Source organism: Rhinoderma darwinii, chromosome 13 (assembly GCF_050947455.1).
Source record: "Rhinoderma darwinii isolate aRhiDar2 chromosome 13, aRhiDar2.hap1, whole genome shotgun sequence".
In the NCBI taxonomy this organism is placed as follows: domain Eukaryota; kingdom Metazoa; phylum Chordata; class Amphibia; order Anura; family Rhinodermatidae; genus Rhinoderma; species Rhinoderma darwinii.
In genome coordinates, this window is record NC_134699.1 from 18,409,689 (window position 1) to 18,430,664 (window position 20,976).

The window sequence follows — 20,976 nt, forward strand, 5'->3', positions numbered from 1 at the left end:
TATTGAAAAAAAAACGCAGGTGCATAGAAAAACGTAAATGTGACAAAAATCTTGAATTGTATTGGCAACGTCTTTTCAATGAAAATGAAACGAAATTAATTAATAATACGGATCTGTAATACATGAGGGAAGGGCGGCACAGGTACCGCACAGGGCAACCCCCAACATAAGGCCGGCCGCGTACTGTCCTTCATACAGGGCTGGCATCAGTACCACAGGGGTTGAAGGGCCCATTGCATTCTGGGTAGACCTTTTCTAGGATTCTCAAGCTACGACTGGGGGGGGGTCCTACTTTTTTTTTTTTTTTTTTACTGTTGACATTTTTCAATAAATAAGACAAATCCAAACAAATTGTTGGGTAGACCGAGAAATAAATAAAAATCGAATTTCAGCATTGAAAAAAAAGTGACATTTTACTCGCAACCAGCTATGAAAGCGTTAATCCCTCTCCAATGTATATTAGATGTCTGTTCATTCCTGGCCTCTAGAGGGCGCTCTTCCTGATCTAGCCTAGGGCGGAGTCGCAGTTGCCGCTCTCGAAATACTGATTTGTCATGGGCGGGGTTTTGTGCGAATAGGTGGGCGTGGACGCGCATGCGCCCCATTCTCCCGTTACCCGGAGACGGCACCGAACGGATTCCAGTACTGAGGTTAACCGCGTAAACGGGAGCCCAGCGTCGCGTCTAACGGGAGGGCCGAGCGATGCCCCAGAGGAAGGTAAGAGATAGGTGACATAAGACATAGGCTTGTAGGCGTCAGCATTGAGAATACGAGAAGGGCTGTGATCCCCATGGCCGCCAGGCGCATGTCTCTGTGCGGAGACGCTGTACGTGGGTTTCTGGTAGTCAGACTCGAATGAGGGCAACCTCGGTTTAGGGTGCGGGGACTCAAAGCGTGAGAAATGCAGTCAAAACAAGGCCTGGGTCGGTTTTTCTCATGATCTGTGCTAATTGGGTGTAGGGCAGCGAAAAAGCATGTTGATTGGTTGATGTTCTAATGACTCGATTGGAGATTGGATGGCGACGTTGTCAGTCACTGCTGGCGCCTTGCGTGTGGTTTTGAGCTCATTGAAACGCTGTAGCGCCAATCACGTATCTTCTGCGGTCTGATTGGTTGGTGTGTTAGTCCTCACTCTGTCATAGGTTGGTCTTGCTGTCTGTCAATTGTCTGGCACACCCTCTTGTATCATGATTGGCCTGTCCCCGCCCTCGGTTATCTCTTAGCCAGTAGCGACTGCCGTAGGCGTGGTCATAACAAACCGTGGTCGTGACAATATCAGAACGTCACATGCTCGGTTGAGAGAGAGAGAGAGAGCTGTATTTATAAATTCAACAATTGTATAAAAAATAAAGTGACCAATCAGAACACAGTACACAATTCTATATTACATGTCTTAAAGGGGTATTACCATATCTTAAAGTAATGGTCCATCGCTTGTTTGGTTGGGGTCCGGATGCTGGGACTCAGCGCCACAGTGCAAGGAACGTTTATGGGGTATTCATAAATGTCGGATGTCCCTTTATCAGGGTCACCGGTTCTGTCTGCTTCCTCTGTTAGAGTGCACTGGCCTCTGTTTCTTTGTTGTTTTGACTGTATATCGGGGGTCACAGGACTCCTGTTAGGCGGGCGTCTCAGATGGGGTTTTCTTTCTTTCATTGACATTAAAGGGGTATTCTCATCTTATAAAGTGATGGCGTATTGCTAGAATCCGCAAACGCTTAAAGGGTAACTAAACGTTAAACCAAAAAAAATAAATGACAGGCCATAGTGACATGTCAGAAGTTTTGATCGGTGGGGGTCCGAGCACTGAGACCCCCACCGATTGATCAAATGAAACGACTGAGCGCTGAGCCGATTTTGTTTCTGATCAGCTCTCCTTGTGAGCAGTATACAGAGCCATAGACTTTCTATTGAGCCCGTACACCGCTCCGAGGAAAGTCGATCAGAAATTAAGCGGCTCAGCGCTCACCCGGGCATTTCTGCAGCTTTGTTTTAGCAATCAGCGGGGGTCTCCGTTCTCGGACCCCCCACCGATCAAAACTTGTGACATATCACTATGGCATGTCAAAAGTTTTTAGTTACACTTTAATGATTGGTGGGCCTCCAGCCACTGAGGGCACCTTTACTGTTATCCGCCGCTACTTGGCTGTGCGGGAAACTGCAACACAGCCCTATTTACGTGACCGGGGCCGGCTTCAGTATCCTGCACAGTCGCCAAGGTGCCGCTGTGCAGGGAACACTTAGAAGCCGACGAAGAATGGGTTGAAATCCCAGAGGTCGGACCCCCTGCCGATCATAAAGTAAGGGCATAACCTACCAACATGCCACCCCTTATAAGATGGGAATGTCCCCCGCTCCGGCCTTCATTGGAAGGTGACGGGGGAGACCTTGATGTGTCCTTCTGCTGTATATACATTGTATGGGCCGTTCACTTCAGTATGAGCGGTACGACTGACAATCCTAATCACAGCCTGTTCCATAGAGGAATGCTGGAAGCAGTCCGGACGGGACAGAAGATTCCGATTTCTCTACAGACATGGAGCACACAGACAGTTCTGAAAGTGACGCAAACTCCCGAGGTCCTGCACGCATCACGCGCTCCACGGCACGGCTCAGCCAGAGCTCACAAGGTACGCAGCCGCTCACGTACGTCTGAATGTTGTGCGCGCTCCCTAGCAGGGATATCCGATCCACTACAATCCCTTTAATCTAGGCTGTAATAAATTCCGGATGAATGGAATCCCGCGGTCTATATCCCGCAGGCAGCCGTGACGCTCGCTTATTGAGTTGACCACTACTTTAGGGATATCCTATATGGTATTTGTAGGATGTTGTGTATATTCTAGCCTTATAATTGCTCTGCCAGGATCCGATTGATCACATTGCGTTGCTAACCTTCTTTTTTTTTTTTTTTTTTTTAACCTTAGTTACAGAGCAGAGGTGCCCGGCTGCTTACACAGCCCAACTCCAGAATTAGTTAGAGGGTATTTCATTCTTTGTGCTATTTCTTCTTGGTCGTGACCCTGCAGAATAGATGCAGCCAGGGTATTACCGACGTCCATGAGTAGATGCGCTGAGCGGTTCTATCTGCACCATCGATTTTTAATTCTCGGCTTTGCCTCCTCCTGTATCGTCCTCTTAGACGAGGAGGATTTAGCCGGAGCTTCTTGTACACTTTCTCGCTTCTTACGCTTTGTTTTGTGTGCCTTTCGCTTCTTCTGCTTATTCTTGGGCATGTGTTTGCTGGGAGCAAGGAGGCCGCGGTCACACAACTTGTCTCCTGCCATTTAAAGGGGTTGTCCGTGCATGGGGCGGTTTTTCATACTGATGACCCATCCATATGTAGATGTAGAATACACACACATGATTTGCATGACACGACACTCCCTGAGAACTGCACCCCTAAATACCCCTCGTCAGATGTGTGCGTCTCCTTTCTAGCCCCCCAGTTACTCCCTGCGGGATGGAGCTGGTGCAGTTTAGACTGAATCCTACCAGCTAACAGAAAGTAGCGTCAGATTACTAGTCGGTAATAATGTAGTCAGGCCTAATGCTTAGACCGGACTATTCATCTTGTATGTCCTCAGATCAAAACGCCTGAGATGATCTCCATAGGTGAATGGATCATGTGATCACAATATCAGACAGTCATTCGTTGGGTCTGGTTTGATTTGACAGTTTGGAGCCTTTAGATCAAGCAGCATCTTGTATGGGAAGTACTGGTGGGGTGGACTTTGCTTGAAGAGCTATTAGCGGCGTTTACGGGAATGGACTAGGCCAGAATTTTGCTGGGAGATGGGTTCTTGGTGACCAGGGTGAAGTTTTTGGCTTGTGATCTTGTGTTCAGACGAGTATATATTGTAGTATACAGATTGTGAAGCTTCCTGGTGGTGACCGGTGATATTAAAACTAGTACAAGGGGAAAAATTAGAATGTTGCCAATAGCAACCAAACAGATGCCACCTCTCATTTTTCAGAGCCCTTCTGAGAAATGAAAGCAGCGACCTGATTGGCTCCTTTTGGCATCTCTTCCACTAGCTGCTCGGTACAATCACTATCCATATGATCTTTTAAAATACAATAGATCGGAGTCTCTCCTGTCCCCCGTTCACGTGAAATGTGTAGGCAATAACCGCTGAATGCCAGGAGGGTTGTACTCGCTGGACAACCCCCTATAACGGTGAATGAAACGATTACCACCGGCTCCAGAGACTTTTTAGGTGATCTGTCCTCAATCCTCATTCTAGGATTACAGTATAGATCTGTCTTGTTGCAACGAAGACTTAGGCCCCATGCAGACGATCGTAGATTTCATCCGTAATTACGGACCCATTAATTTCTATGGCCGACGCACACCTTCCTATATACGGAGCACAGCCCGCAAATGCGGATGACGGTGCGGCTGGGCGTAGCCATAATCACGGACCGGGATTACAGCTACGGCCGTGTGGAGGGGGCCTCATACTATAGGATTATACATTGTGTCTATCCACGGTGAGATGTCTCGCAGACAATTGTGACCAGCGTAACGTATCCTTCCTTCCGCCTTGAAAATGGAAGGCTTGTAATTGTAATACAATATGATGGCTCCCCATGCCCGGTGCCATTCTCTGCCCGATCATATCACTTTGGGTGGAAATATGGCACTGTATATGTCCAGCTGTTTCTATGGACGTCCAGTTGGCTGTAAGCTGTGGTGAATGATACGATGGTCCTCATTGCTCGGTCTATATCCGATCAGTCTCTTGGGATGGTAACACATCTGACCTCTCCCTGATATTGAACTCCCGTTCTTACTCTACACTGCATGTCGCCATCTTTTGGTTCAGTTGCTCTACTAGCTGCGCTTTTCACTTCTGGCTTTCACTGTTACTGTTACATGGTGCAGGTCTGTATTCTGGGGTCAGTGTATTAGTTAGAGGTAGGGGCTGCATACAGACCAGATCCAACATGGTTTCATTAATGAAATGGTGATGACCTCTGTCTCTATAAAAGGTGACGCTGCTAAACACACAGAGAATAAATGTCACGCAGGTCGCTGGGTCATTTACCGGTAATGGGATTTGAAGACTGGGGTCTGATTATGAGGGGGTGCCATCAAATACATATCCTGAGGAAATGCCATGAATGTAAATATGGCTGATTGGTATGGCACGGGAGCACTCCGCTTCAGGTCACCCCATTACATTGCGCAGGCGCTTGTGAGTGAAGTTGCCAGTTGTGCCGCACATATAGGTGTGATATGACATCTCTATGGTTACCATAGAGTTGGCGATTGGGTGCCGCAGTCACGTGACATGTCCTCACTATGAACGACTTTTTACGTGTCTGGGATCCATTTTTAGTATGTGAGACAATGATTGTTATGGTATCGGGGCTTGGGCTGGGCGATGACTTGTTGCGCAGCTTTTACTTTAAAGTTTGGGTGATTTAATGCCGCTCTTTATGATCTGATGGAAGTCCTCATTTAGCCCTCGCTTTTTCGATACACAATGGAGGCGATTCCTCAAAACTGGAGATTTGCTCTTAGGAACCAATCAGATTGGATCTTTCATGTTTTATAACACCTCTAACAATGAGCTGAAATCTGATTGGTTGCTGTGAGTTACTTTTCCTTTGCATGCGTTTTGACACCTGTTTAGTGGCATCACCTTGTATGTGAAGTGTCGCTGGTCCTGTGTCCATCCTACAGATAGATCTGCTAGTATTCGCTGTCAGCAGCATTGGTAGTGATTCTCCTTGTATGGGCCAGGCATGGGCAACATTCTGCTGCTACTTCATAAACTTGTGCCTTAGTTTGGAGACTTGTAGCCAGAAGTTGCCTATCCCTGGACGAAGCCCCTCATTCTTTTGCTTGACTTGGGGCAGGTGGATTTGTTTCCTTTTGCCATGTAGCCATGGTTAGGAAGCCGATATCACAGGGCAGGTCACTAAAAAGGTTGACCGTGTCGGCGAGTGAAATTGTGGTTTGTATTAAACCAGATTCCAGTCCGGTTGGCAATCTGCAATCGTTTGGTGCAGAGGAGCCGGCCTACTCTACTCGGAGGGTGACCCGCAGCCAGCAGCAGCAGCCCACCCCCGTGACTCCGAAAAAATACCCGCTCCGACAGACCCGCTCATCGGGATCAGAAACCGAGCAGGCGGTGGACTTTTGTGACAGAGGTACGGGGGTGCAGCCGAGCTTAAACTACTGCCGGACGCGCTCTCTCTCATGTCCTAGTAGATGCACGCTGGCTGTCTGTTTAGCTGTGACCCTGTAGAGTAGACTCTTCTTTGTGTGTTTTCTGCCAAAGGCAATTGTTGACGGGTGCTAAACCATTTCTTCCATCTGCCGTAGATGCTAAAAATGCTGGGGATCATGACGAGTCCCCTCCTCGCACTCCTACCGGCAACGCACCGTCCTCAGAATCTGATATAGACATTTCAAGCCCCAACGTATCTCATGATGAGAGCATTGCAAAGGACATGTCCATGAAGGACTCTGGGAGTGACCTGTCGCACAGACCCAAACGAAGACGGTTCCATGAAAGCTACAACTTCAACATGAAATGCCCCACCCCCGGCTGCAACTCTCTAGGTAATGTTCTGTTTTTACGAAGCAATGAAACTAATTCCATTTGTAAGACCGCGTCAGACGTCCGTATCGCTGCCGTATTTTAACGTAGGGGGGGGGGGGGTCGGGTTTATTGCGAACATAATAGAGATGCTAAAATGCGACTGTATTATGACCCTCTGAAATCAGTTTTAAAAGGTTCTTCAGTGTAATGTCAATAAAAGCTATAAAGGGGTTGTTATGTGGCACGTGCAGAGGATATACCATAAATATCTGATCGATACGAGTCTCCCCTCTGGGACCCGCACCTATCTCCCTAACAGGGGTATGTTGATCCCGTCCCGCCTGGTGAGGTGGTCTCTGGCGGCTGCATCGAGGCAGAGCAGCAGTGCACAGCAGAACTGGTTTCCGGAAAAAGCCAAGCTACTCCTTTTCTGTGACTCCTATAGAAGTGAATGGGAATTTTAGAAACTGCATAGCACAGCGGGCTCGGCTGTTCCCCAAAAATCCGTCCTGTGCACTGATGGGACCCCCGTTTAGGAGATAGATGTGGGATCCGCATCGATCACACATCTATGGCTCTTTCGCCGTCCTGCATTACAGAGGCAACCTTTTGATTTAAATAGGCACTGTGTAATACTTCATGTTGCCTGTGATGGCACTGCAGGGATATTGAACACTTGCTGCCAGGTTTCCTGACATTACAGCTGATCGCTGGGATTCATCTGATCTTATTGTCAAGGGACCCTTAAAACCAGTAGAGATCACTAGATCTACAGTGGAGAACCCATTTAATTATTGTATAATCAATAGTCCTTCCGGGTTCTAATATACAATGGGCCTAATGTCAAACAGAAAAACGGTCCGGGTTGCCTATAGCAACCAATCACAATTAAGCTTTCATTTTCTTTTCAGAGCACAGTAAGAAATGAAAGCTGTATTTTGTAATTTGTGAAGAGAACAATTTTTAGGTCTGAAGGGCCTTTTCCGAGGGTAAATGGTCCAATTCACTGACCGTGCGCAGAGGTCTTGTGGAATGGAAACGCAAAGTAGATTAGAAAGTCGCAGAACGATGGATTCATCTTTATTCACAGAGAAGTGATTTCTGTCTGATTTTTCTATTTTAGGACATCTCACTGGGAAACATGAAAGACACTTTTCAATTTCCGGCTGCCCGCTATACCACAATCTCTCTGTGGACGAATGCAAGGTAACCCTCTATTTAATACAGCAACCCACTACTCACAGCGCTGCGTGCGACGTGAAGGGGTTCGTGGTTTTATTCTGTGTGTGTGTTCCTGAAGAACTTGACCTGACCCATCCATGATTGCTTACGTTTACAGAATTGTGATGAATTGCAGGTAAGAGCGCAGAGTCGCGACAAACAGGTGGAAGATCGAATGCTGTCCCACAGGCAGGATGAGAATAACCGGCATGCCACGCGGCACCAGGTGAGACCTTCATTCCTGACACTTATTTATTTTTGTCTTTTATAAATCACTTTATAAAACTTTCAAATCCTTTCTGGAGATAATAGTGAGCGAAGTGCTTTTTTTGTGCATTACATACAGCCCGGAGCTTTCCACGTCTGATCGCAGAGTCACTAGTCCCTAATTCAATTTGGCCCGCAAGTGCTCGCCTGAGGCACCATGCCATATTGAGAGATGTATTGTGCCCCTTAACCTTCATAGGTCTTCTCCTTAAACATTGATTTGGATCACCTGTAGTCTTATCCAGTCCTTCTTACAATCCTTCCCTGGAGATTCTTCTCAAATCCTTAACTATCCTGTGTGATTGTTAGAATTGTACAAGAATTAATGGATGTAAAGTTTATACTTGCTGGTCTTTATAGGCTCCCACGGAACGGCAGCTGCGGTATAAAGAGAAAGTCACCGAAATGAGAAAGAAACGCAACTCTGGCTTAACCAAAGAACAAAAGGAAAAGTACATGGTAATAATAGTAGATACAAAAAATCTCTCTCATATCTATCTATCTATCTATCTATCTATCTATCTATCTATCTATCTATCTATCTATCTATCTATCTATCTATCTATCTATCTATCTATCTATCTATCTATCTATCTATCTATCTATCTATCATCTATCTCATATCTATCTATCATCTATCTCATATCTATCTATCTATCTCATATCTATCTATCTATCTATCTATCTATCTATCTATCTATCTCATATCTATCTATCTATCTATCTATCTATCTCATATCTATCTATCTATCTATCTATCTATCTCATATCTATCTATCTATCTATCTATCTCATATCTATCTATCTATCTCATATCTATCTATCTATCTATCTATCTATCTCTCATATCTATCTATCTCTCATATCTATCTATCTCTCATATCTATCTATCTCTCATATCTATCTATCTCTCATATCTATCTATCTCTCATATCTATCTATCTCTCATATCTATCTATCTCTCATATCTATCTATCTCTCATATCTATCTATCTCTCATATCTATCTATCTCTCATATCTATCTATCTCTCATATCTATCTATCTCTCTCATATCTCTCTCATATCTATCTCTCTCATATCTCTCTCATATCTCTCTCTCTCATATCTCTCTCATATCTCTCTCTCTCATATCTCTCTCATATCTCTCTCTCTCATATCTCTCTCTCATATCTCTCTCTCATATCTCTCTCTCATATCTCTCTCATATCTCTCTCATATCTCTCTCTCTCTCATATCTCTCTCTCATATCTCTCTCTCTCATATCTCTCTCTCTCTCATATCTCTCTCTCTCTCATATCTCTCTCTCTCATATCTCTCTCTCATATCTCTCTCTCTCTCATATCTCTCTATCTATCTATCTATCTATCTATCTATCTATCTATCTATCTATCTATCTATCTATCTATCTATCTATCTATCTATCTATCTATCTATCTATCTATCTATCTATCTATCTATCTATCTATCTATCTATCTCAGTCCAAACAAGGTGCCTCTTTTTACAGGAACACAGGCAGACATATGACAATACCAGGGAACCGCTCTTGGAGAACCTTACTAGCGAGTATGACCTTGAGCTTTTCCGAAGGGCCCAAGCCAGAGCTTCTGAGGACTTGGTAAGGAACTTGCATGTTTTAGAAATATAAGTGCAGTGAAACGGAGTCCTACGTTTTGTCATAGGAAATCTCTGGACTCATGGACATGTTCCGGATCCCTAATGCGTCGGCCATAGACTTTTATGGGCCCGTACTGTTTTTTTTTTTTTTTTTTCTTATGGATTCCGTGTATTCCATTAATGTTTTTATAGGAGAAACTTCGGTTACAGGGTCAGATCACAGAAGGAAGCAACATGATAAAGACAATAATTTTTGGCCGATACGAGCTGGACACCTGGTATCACTCTCCGTACCCTGAGGAGTATGCCCGGCTAGGGCGGCTGTATATGTGCGAGTTCTGTCTCAAGTACATGAAGAGTCAAACGATCCTGCGCAGGCACATGGTGAGCGGCAATCCTGCCTTTTGTACATCATACGTTACCTGTGTATTTCAGGAGTTTGGTTGTCCCTGAATGATTATGCTTCAGGGAGGGCTTTGACCAATCATATTCACTGTTTCTCAGCAGTAGCTGTTGGGTCAATCGCCTGTCTGAATGTAAAGTATGTATATTAAAAGGGCTTGGGACATTTTGATTAAAAGATAACTAAACTTTTAAGAAACATGTCATAGTGACATATCTGAAGTTTTGATCGGTGGTGGTCGTCCAACTCCCTATTGAACCCTTACATTGCTCGCACAGCTTTCCAAGGAAAGCCGATCAGAAACGAAGCGGCAAAGCACTTCTGCTGCTTAATTTTAGTGATCGGTGGGGGTCTCCGTGCTTGGACCCTCACTGATCAAAAAGTCTGACACGTCACTGAACAAAAGTCAAGATTTTTAAAAGTTTAGTTAAACTTTATATGAAAAAAAGGGTTTCTTAGTCCAGTCTTCCATCTCTTCCTTTTCTCTGCAGGCGAAATGCGTGTGGAAGCATCCTCCTGGAGACGAGATCTACCGCAAGGGATCAATCTCTGTTTTTGAAGTAGACGGCAAGAAGAACAAGGTTGGCATTAAAGCTTGACGGCTTTGTATCATTAAGACCTCACGTTCGCTGTCACTAAGGACTGTATTACTAAAGTCTCATTCCTGCCGCGTCAGTAAAGATCTTACTGTAACATTTCTGCTTCCAGATTTACTGCCAGAACCTGTGCCTCCTCGCCAAGCTTTTCTTAGACCACAAAACCCTTTATTACGATGTCGAACCTTTTCTGTTTTATGTCATGACAGAGGCGGACAACACCGGCTGCCATCTCATAGGCTATTTCTCAAAGGTAGCATGTTCCTTTGGAAGTTGTCAATTCCATACCATTTACTTGGTTGTTCTTCTGTTCATGTCTATTATATTATACATAAGTTTTCCAATGACATGCATGTAAAAATATTTGTATAAAAATCGGCAGACCGAGATGAGCGGCGCTTCATAGATGCTGCTTATCTCTTCTGTAGAAACATTGTCACTGTTCACTTTAGTAGGAGGTTCCTGTGCCAACCACTGGTTGACATGTAGTGCCCCCCTCTCTTCAGCAGTTGCAGTGTATTAAACTACTGTGCCGCAGCTGCTGAAAAACATAATACCTCAGTTGCTGCAGACCTTCTTTTTGAACGGGATGAGGTCGTATCCTATCAATCGATCATGGACAAGAATCTCCTTAAACACTAGGGGCTCTTCTACCCTTTTCAAGAACAAGCCCGTTTTATTCCTGGCTGCATTAATGCAAATGGGACTTACTGAAAGTGCCAGTGCTGTGGTTATGCGGATATGTTGAGCAAGAACCCATGAACGAGAAGATCAAATGTCTTGTGATCACATGGATGTGACGTCTCAAGGGGTTATCTGGGATTTGGAAGAAGTGCCCCCCCCCCCCGAAACAGCGCCACTCTTGTTGATGGGCTGTATCTGGTATTGCAGTTCCCAGGGCTAATAATATAATCTGTCTGTCTGTCAACGATCCAATTTCCCCTCTTGTTTTGCAGGAGAAGAACTCTTTCCTGAACTACAATGTGTCGTGTATTCTGACTATGCCGCAGTACATGAGACAGGGTTATGGGAAGATGCTCATAGATTTCAGTAAGTGCTTGGGTTGTATATACGACTTCTGGCCATTAATGGACCGGGTAATTTTTGCTGTGAACTTAGTCTGTTTTTGCCTTTTTTTTTAGGTTACTTGCTCTCCAAGGTGGAGGAGAAGGTGGGATCTCCGGAGCGTCCTCTCTCTGATCTCGGCCTAATAAGCTACCGTAGTTACTGGAAGGAGGTTCTGTTACGATACCTCCATACCTTCCAGGGCAAGGAAATCTCTATCAAAGGTGAGCCCCGGCTGTAGGATTCCGTATGGTGTCGACGTTTTCTTTAGACAGTTCTATGGTTTCTTACCCTAAATTCTGCTTCTTGTAAAACACTGTAAGGGCAATATTATATTGTTCATCTAGTCTATTGTGCTGCTTATAGAGCTCATCTTATAGTAGAGGCCCAGCTGACATAAGTATGAAGATGCGCAATGTGTAGGCGTCTTAAAGGAACACTAAACCTAGAAATGATCAAAGAAAACTGGAGATATATTTGCCCCCACTGTTGGTCAGTCTGCAGGAAAAAGTGTCTTCTAGGAACCCTGCTGAAAAGTTTCCTACTGATCTGTTCCATTTTCGGCTTGGAAATAACTGAACGGATGGCGCTTATCAAAGGGGCGGAGCTTTACAACCTTGTTTTACTGCAGACAGGGTAGGAGCAGCTCCTGCTACAGCCAGTTGTCTGGGAGGAGAAAAAGGTGGGACATGGCTGAGCCTCTGGGACACAGATTTTAATTAATTTTTTTCATATTCGTTTTTGTGATATAAGACAAATGGAATCAAAGGAAAGGGGGAAACTAAGGGAGGGAGTGCTTTTATATCTTTTATTGCCTTGTGTATTTTCAATGTAATCTTTTGTATAGGTTCCTCTTTACCCACCTGCCGAATAGGGATGGGTCAGGTCGGGGAGGGATATGGTTGTCTATGATTTAATTCAGTATTTTCATGTAACATCTGTTTTAAATGCTGCCAGATCTCATAGACCAAGCCTGTGTATCTGGCTTCATTCCCCCCTTCCCTGCACACACAGTGATTGGTTGTTCCCTTTTATATACAAACTAATACTGTAAAAGTTGTCAATCACTGTGTGGGGGAGGGGAAGCGGGATTCACATAGGAATCCTGGCAGCATTTAAAAAGATCTTTTCCATTAAAAGACTAAATCAATACGAAGTCTTTTTTGTTTTGTGTTTTTGTTTTTTTGTGCAGAAATTAGCCAGGAAACTGCTGTCAATCCCGTTGATATTGTGAGCACCTTGCAGGCCTTACAGATGCTGAAATACTGGAAGGGAAAGCATCTGGTACTAAAAAGACAGGTAATCTAATATCTGAAATATTAACTTTTCCTGTACTCCAGAATGATGTAGATCTGATGTATCCTGCATGTTGACACTGTAGGAGAACGATGGTGGAAAGTGCACCACATTGATACTAGAGAAGTACCTGTATTATGGGGGAATGACCTTGCATATATGTTTGGTGCCAAGGTAACCCCATAATATTGCTGAATCACCTTTCACCACTTTGTTTACCTGGTTACAACACGGTAAGCTTCTTGGATCCCTGACCAATATGGCCGACATGACGGGCTTGTCTGTGATATCGGCCCCGTTAAGGCCTGTTCACATCTGCGTTCGGTGTTTTCATTTCTCTGCCCGGTCAGAGGAACAGAACAGCGAAAATCCTGGAAGCGCTGGTTCCGTTGCATGACGGGCGCCCGACCGAACCTATTGCCTTTGATGGGTTTCTGCCATGGTGTCCATTGTTTTCCTGGAATCCATAGCGACGCATGCGGTAAAGGCAGCCGTATTGCTTGTCACTTAGAAACTATTATAACCAACATCTGACCGTAGAGCGCGCGGGGGGGGGGGGGGGGGGGCTCGACTTTGTATTTTCCTTTTTTATTTCAATGTTCTTGAAAGTAATTGTCAGTTCTTCAATTTCCTAGGATTTGATTGATGAATGGGCAGCAAAAGAAGCCAAGAGAAGCAACAGCAATAAGACAATGGACCCGAGCTGCCTGAAATGGACACCCCCCAAAGGAACATGAACTCGTAATATTCCAGCCCCACAATCTGCAGTCTCCTCCGTCACTTTTATGTGTTTCTATTATGAAATGACGACGACAACAACTGGTTTCTTCCACCAAACTCTTGTTCCTATGGTAAACCGCACTCCACCCATAGGGTCACCACCAGTCTTCCTCAGATCCAGCTTATGGGATGGTGGAGTGATCCAGTTACGTGACTTACAAGATTATTCAGAATTGGTATTCGCTTCCTCCTAATCCCGTCTTGGAGCCACCAAATATCATTTTTAACGTCTAGGTCTGGGAAAGTAGTATTGCTAGATATACCAGGCTCTGAGCTTGGTACCGTGTATAAGCAGAACGCCAACAGTAGAGTCGATGCCTGTATAGTTCCAGTACAGGTATAGCCCACCTGGTTGTATGTGCCAAGCACAAGCTCCTTTTTAATAATGGGATTGCCCGCAGCGTCACTGCTCGTCACCTTTTATCATTATTTATCTTAAAGGGCAACACCTTCTCTAAATACAGACCGATCCGGATGCTGCAGGAGAAATGAATGGATGATCATATAATACATGGTGGTGGCATGTACTCCAGGGTAGGAGCCGCTCTTTGCAGTAACTCATCTCTCTGGCTAATAGCGGTGGGGGCCTAATGGGATTTATGAAATATGGGCCAAACCCTTAAAAGAACATTGCTAGGACGCTCCTGTAAGTGCAGGTATTTTTTTTTTTCGCATCTATGCATTACATGGATAGCCCATTGATTTTAATGAGAACGGTGTAATGCTTCATTTCACCCACGGTGGCGCTGCAGGCACGGAAACGAACAGTTTATTGCGGGTTTCCCCCACAGATTACAGCTGGCTGCTGAGGGACCCAACAGAAAGACTTCCGCTGAGCAGCTTATGGTTGGAGGACCCTTCTAAAAAACAGTCAACCCCTTTAAGCAGTAGTAGCAGTTTCTGCTTGTACGCAGTACCAAATCCAAGGGTGTCACCTCTCCGTGTACAAAACCTGCATTCTGTGTGGGGTGTTATTGTATGGTCAGGGGGTTGTTCCTGGAAATACTGTGGTTGCTGCTGCCCCACAAGTCTGCCATGACACCTCTTCAATCGGCTTGTGTCATGCGTTGGCCTCTTGCCCAGGTGAGGTGTCATGGCAGACCTGAGCCTTGTACTGCATCATACTAAACTGACGAGACGGGCAGCAGTAATACTAATGTGGGCGAGGGGGAGTCCAAATCTCTAAGACTCTCCACACTATTGCACTGTGAGAACGGGCGGTAAGTGGCAGGAAGACGGCGCTCCGGAGGCCATTATGGCACGAGGATAAATCTATTCTAGTTCACGATGAGTCAATGCAGGTGATATACATTACTGTTACAGGGTTTTACTTGCCAAAAGAAAGCCATTTATTTTTGAGAATATATTGATGCAAAATATTTTTGAAATTTTAATCTTAAATTGTACGAAAATAATCGGTTACCGACTGAATTACTTTATCGTCCATCTGCTTCTATGTCTCTCAGGGGATTGGTCGGCTCTCCGGACACGTCTGTTTTAGTAAATCCTTGTGTTCTCCGTGAAATAACCATTCTGGAGCATCTTTTCTTAGAACTCTGGATTGTGCAGTTCCTTTGGTTATTCCTCCTGGAAATGTATAACTAACTTGACTACTGGGTGTTATTATTCACCATGTTGATGGGGCATGTCCCTACACTTTGTTACTGTACAATCCCTACTGACCATATCAGACTGTGTACACTCCTTATTGACAAAAAAAAAAACATTCACACATTTCTAGGAGGAACAACAGAGGAATGGTACAATGCAGAGTTCGGAGAAATAACCGTTCTGCTCCATAATTATTTCTTTAGGAATACAAGGATTTAAAAAAAAAAAACTTGTCAGGTGAGCCGGCCAGTCCCCTTTAAGGGCGGTGAAGGGTCATCAGATTAAATTTAGTGAGTTTTTGCTAATAGTACAGAATTAGCCCTGCACCTCGTACTTCTATTGTCATTCAACCCTCCTTAACCCTATTGTCGGTGACCTCTTATTTCTGTTTGTATCATGGGCCGGTCCTGTGCTGCACAGAATACTGGTGACCACCGCTTTTAAGTCCATGAATTTTGACATTTGGGTGATCTGTTGTAACATTCCCGTAGTTTTCTATGGCTGAATTATAGCACTTGTATAGACAATGTGGTCACCAATACAGGAAGTCATTGACAGGCGGTGGGAGGAGGAATCTCAACCTGCAAGGGGGGGGGGGGGGGGAATATTCTTATTAGATTACAGAAAGATGGTTTTGCAAGTAGAGTTTGGCTTTAATCTTCCACAGCTCTGGCTAAGGACCAGCAGTCCCGGGCTCGCACTGTGGCGCGCGTGTCTTATTTGCTGCACGCAGTCTCTGGACTCATTCACACTTGCTGGTTTTGCATCAGTATTTATAAGTCAAAACATGTTCGAGGTGCAGATCTTTCCATTACACTTTTTCTCTGTTTGTGTCTCATAAATACTGACTAAAATAAGTGAGTGTGAGTGGGGCCTATCTTAGTTTTTGGCTTTTCATAAAAGGGTTGTCCAGCATTAGGAAAAAGGGTCTACTGGTTTTTTGTTTTTTTTACGGGAACATCTTGTCTGGTATTGCAGGTCAGCAACATTCATTTGAATGGGGCTGAGCTGCAATACCAGACACGGCCAAGAGAGTTGCTGTTTCTGGAAGAGAAACCTGACCACCACCCCTTATCCCTGGACGACCCCTTTAATGAACTGACTAAACCTCTCTCGTTTACTGAGCTTTGTTTTGATGGGGTATTTCATGGCTTTTACATTGTGTATGTGTTAGTGCGGCGCACTCCAGCAGTGTCCTTATGTGTACTGCACAGTCATTGGCCGGCGTGCTCCATGATAAACCGTGCCCTATCAAATATGGGTGCTGGTCAGCAGGTCTTTATCGCTTGTTGGTGGCTCTTGTCCGTTTTGTTGGAATTGGTCGACTGTGTATCCAGCAGCCTGACCGCCCTCTATGTCTCCTGTTGTGGGAAACGAGGGTTGGACAGGCTGGTTTTTAGCTTTTTTTTTTTTTTCTCATTGTGATAAGCGGTACCAGAGGTGTTTGTATGTTATCCTTCCGCTATTTACATTTTTAGTGCTCCCATCCTAGCAGAATTCAATGATCTGTAAATGGACCCTCTTCCCAGTATTTACCAGGATGTCATCTGATTAGATCAGATATGATTGTCACCTGCGCTTCAGCAAAATCCCAACAGATGGAAATGTCTGAGCAGCCCAAAAGGAGGTTATTACAGTTTTGTGGCCTTTTATAGAGAAATCCATATGAGTGACTGAAAAAACTTTTTGGTGGAATAGCTTTTTTTTTTTTTTTTTGATACCTGCAGTACCAATTTTCACCTTTTGTGTGAAGCTGCACCTTCCATAGACACTAATGCAACAGCGCCCCCATTCTAGCTGATACCCTATTCATTTGGAACATTAAGGTACCATGAGTCCTCTCATCCTCTAATTTGAGTACTGTTTTTATGTCTGGTGCTTGCGGCAAATAGCAAAACCTTAAAGGGGACTTTCGGAGATATAAAAATGAGGCCTTTTTTTTTTTTTTCGTTCCAAATGGCGCCTCTCGTCCATAGGCAGTGTCTGATATTGCAGCTCAGCCCCATTTATTTGAATGCTGCAATACCAGACACCGCCTATGGCCAAGAATGGTGCTGCTTCTGGAGAAGAAGACCCTTTCCTAGTCTCATAAACCCCTTTTAATGGTATTAGGACAGCCTGTCATCTACCACTTCAAACCTCCGTATTCTATCATGGGGTATCCGGTCCTCTCTAAATAAGCATTGGGATGTATTTATAATACTACAGCTGTATCTATTCTGTGTCACCCATTGCTCATTATTATACAGGTGCCCATTGCTGTGCCACCATACAAGACCTAGCACAATCCTATTGGCTGTATTCTGCTAGGAATGACCCCTTATATTGACACCTTTCACCCCTCATCTAGTCCAGGATTAGTTTACAAGGTGACCAGGAGACTGCAGTCCTGCCCTGTCATGTGCTGGGACAGGCGGTCATCATGTTACTTCTATAGCAAAGACCTTTGATGTGCAGCTTTGCCAATTACTTGCACTGGATAAATAGACTTTATTTATGTTCTCTGCTGTAGGCCGTTATGTGAATTATTCTCTGTTAATATGATAGCAGTATATCGCCTACTCAATAAAGCATGCACTCTTCTTGCATATGGTCTCCTGTGCTTATAACTGATCGGTTACTTGTCAGTCTTTGTTTGCAGGAAAGCTGTCTAGGTTTGAAGTCCCTAAAACACCATAATGTCCTCTAAACGTTTCAAAAGCGGCCGTTTCGGCAAAAGTTAACTTGCAAGATTCCGAGAGGAGTCCGGGAGATTAGGTCAGCGGCATTGGGCACAATACACTGCACTCCCCTCCCGGACTCAAGTAGCCCGATCCAGGAGAGCAGATCTATCAGGCAGTCCTTTTATACATTTCTTCTGTTTAGGTTCCGTTACTGGTTTTGGCTTAAAGGGGTTTCCCATCGGGGACATATGTCAGTTAGATGTGGGTCCTATCTCTAGAACGTGGTCCCTGCTCTGGTTGACTCATGTGATTGCCGACCACGAAGAAGGAAACAGCTGAGCTACGCTGTTTCCGTTAGTCCCATAGAGTTGAATGGTAGTTATGGAAACGGCTCGCATGCTACGCTGCTTCCGTTTCTGCCATTCACTACTATGGGTGTTACAGAAAAAGCGTAGCTTAGCGAGCTACGCTGTTTTCGGAACTCCCGCCCGTATAGTCAGGAAGTGGCCGGGAGGTTAGCGGGAGCAGAAAAAGGTAGAACGGTGTTTAGGGGACCCCGTTTTAAAGATAGGTGCGGATCTTCGCTAGAGAAGGTGCTGCCTAGACAACTGCTTAATGATTACTTTATTTCGAGCAGTTTGAAGAACTACATAATTGTGTTTTTCCAACCAAATGCCATGAAAGATGAGATCTAGTGACTGGCACGGCACCCTCAAAGGGGTTGTATGAAATTACAAAGCATGGTTTTAATCTGGTCTATTTCCGGTATTGCAGTTTTGACCCTATTGCTTAGCTGCAATACCAGATACAAACTATGACTAAGAGTGTCACTGTTTCTGGAAAACGGCAGCCGTGTTTTCTAATTTCATACAACTACTTTAAAGATTGCATTATGACAATGTGGCTCCCAGATTTATGAGGGAAGGGTAGATCTTGTCAAATGTCTTCAGACATGTAAAAGAGTACGTTGGCCCTTGTGGGCATGCTGGGCACTAGCACTAAGATCACAAAGGAGTTGATATCGTTCCTCACCACTAGATGGCAGTAAAGCTCTACATGGCTGTTGGTTGAGGATTTATGTTCCACACCACTATTCTAGTCTGCCCTGCCATGATGACTCATTCTTTGCAAATCTAAATCTTTATACACCAATGGTCTGCGACCTCCAGCACGTGTCACACCATCCGGGTAGCTGTAGGATCTCTACACTATCCCCCATATAGTTAAGTGATTGTCCATAGCCAAATTCTTAAAGGGGTTCTCTGATTTGAGTAATCCTTACTTGTTAGAAAGATGCCTTCACAATAAGCAGATTAATAGGTGACCCCCAGTGATCAGCTGTAATCTGTGGGGAAATCTGGCAGTAACTATTTAATTTCCCTGCAGTGCCACCACAGGAGAAATTGGGCATTACACAGTGCCTGTTTAGTTCAATGAGTTGTCTGTGTAATGCAGAACAGGACAGGTCCTCCAGATCCTGAACAAGAACCCCCATTATTAACTCAATTCCCCTATAGGGTATATACAATGGGGGTTATAAACTGGACAACCCCTTTTAAGGTAGAAAATGGCACATCAAACTCCTGGCCCACTTTGTAATCCTTGATAATTTCATGTATGATCTATATACACTGTAAACATAGTCCATCCGGAGTGATGACATGGCTCCTATATTACCCACCTTTAACCCTAGTGTTTTCCCTCTCAAGATGTAGGACATTGGACGCAGCCCCTACTGCAGGACCACTGTGTATATTTTGATGATGACATTTCCAGTATAGTCATCTCACCGTAGGTTGAAGTCCTCCATACATTTTAACCAAACTTTCTTCCATCAACCACCACCATTTTCCAATTCTTGACTGTCCCAGGTATTGAAGTTTAGGTAATGACCTAGAAAAATAAAGGGCGGAAGATCTCTATTGAGTTGGCCATGAAGAAGGACGATGATGACGGTAGGAAGACCTTAGTGCATGTACTTGAAAATCTCAAAATGTTGGCTTGGTGGCTTCGTTCAGCCATGATTTTTCTGGACGGCTTCTTCCTCAGTGGTTCTGGTTCTAATTATACTGGTTAGAAGAGCTGGAGAAGATTATTCCTCTGTATCTTGTGACACATCAGACATTCTCCATAAAATAGAAGAAGCCGGCTGTAGCTATTTGTTTTATGACTGACAATGTGGTTTGCAGGAGTTGGGGGGGGGGATGGTCTTGAAAGAATTAAGTGTAGGAAGTATTAAATAGTTATAGAGGTCCCTAAGACGTTTTCCTATCTCCTCCATTGATCAGGATGGGACTTTTTGATGCGGCAATCCAAAACTCAGGAGATAATGGGCATGTGGCACCGTTATCACTCGTCTGATCAGTAGGTGCATCGTAAATGCCCTCTGATACTACTCCAACTGAGTCCAACAACGTCAGACCCTTGTTCTCCATAACTTATATCGTCCATAGGGTTAGGGGTAGACAAAAACTGGTCAAGCTGCCTCCAGCCCAGTAGTCTCCAAACTGTGACTCTACAACTACAACTCCCAGCATGCTGAAGTTACTCATTGGAGACCACTTCCCCAGCCAGTCAGGATTTTTTTTCATAGAAGACATGGTGTTGGGTTTTCCAATTTACAGTATACAATGACCAGCTTCAAAGCACTTATGGAACCTATTTGTAAGGAGAAATATTGGTTACCCGAACCCCTTTGGGTTTTAAAGGGGAATGCACCATAGGCTTAGACGAACCTTGAAGAACTTTTCATGGTGATTCCAAGGGGATGTCTATACCATCAGTCTTCCCAGCATTAATGTATTGAAATATCTGTTTTATCTGACACGGTTGGTCCATGAACTTCCAAAAACATACAAATACAGCTGCCCCATGGCCTCATCGAAAACACCTTTAGGTGA

General features: G+C 44.5%; 1 protein-coding gene across 6 annotated transcripts; it reads left to right on the forward strand.

The window, feature by feature from the left end:
- Nucleotides 1-561: 561 nt before the first annotated feature.
- On the forward strand, nucleotides 562-17,993 carry KAT7 (lysine acetyltransferase 7). 6 transcript variants are annotated; one of them, XM_075845964.1, is made up of 15 exons: nucleotides 562-717; nucleotides 2,483-2,630; nucleotides 5,983-6,162; nucleotides 6,338-6,577; nucleotides 7,681-7,763; nucleotides 7,897-8,004; nucleotides 8,406-8,504; nucleotides 9,553-9,663; nucleotides 9,873-10,046; nucleotides 10,557-10,646; nucleotides 10,774-10,914; nucleotides 11,618-11,711; nucleotides 11,804-11,950; nucleotides 12,919-13,025; nucleotides 13,658-17,993. In XM_075845964.1, the coding sequence occupies exons 1-15, from the start codon at nucleotides 703-705 to the stop codon at nucleotides 13,757-13,759; spliced, it is 1,839 nt and encodes a 612-aa protein (XP_075702079.1). In that variant the 5' UTR covers nucleotides 562-702; the 3' UTR covers nucleotides 13,760-17,993. The 6 variants fall into 6 exon arrangements, with proteins under 6 accessions (XP_075702079.1, XP_075702078.1, XP_075702080.1 ...); XM_075845963.1 differs by having other exon boundaries at nucleotides 7,915-8,004; nucleotides 9,855-10,046; XM_075845965.1 differs by having other exon boundaries at nucleotides 563-717; nucleotides 2,471-2,630; nucleotides 9,855-10,046.
- Nucleotides 17,994-20,976: the final 2,983 nt, after the last annotated feature.

Bases quoted from the DNA above. Each gene is read 5' to 3' on its own strand.
- KAT7 (XM_075845962.1), top strand. The intron at 2,631-5,982 runs GTACGCAGCCGC...GTATTAAACCAG, and splicing joins GCTCAGCCAGAGCTCACAAG to ATTCCAGTCCGGTTGGCAAT. The intron at 11,712-11,803 runs GTAAGTGCTTGG...CTTTTTTTTTAG, and splicing joins GAAGATGCTCATAGATTTCA to GTTACTTGCTCTCCAAGGTG.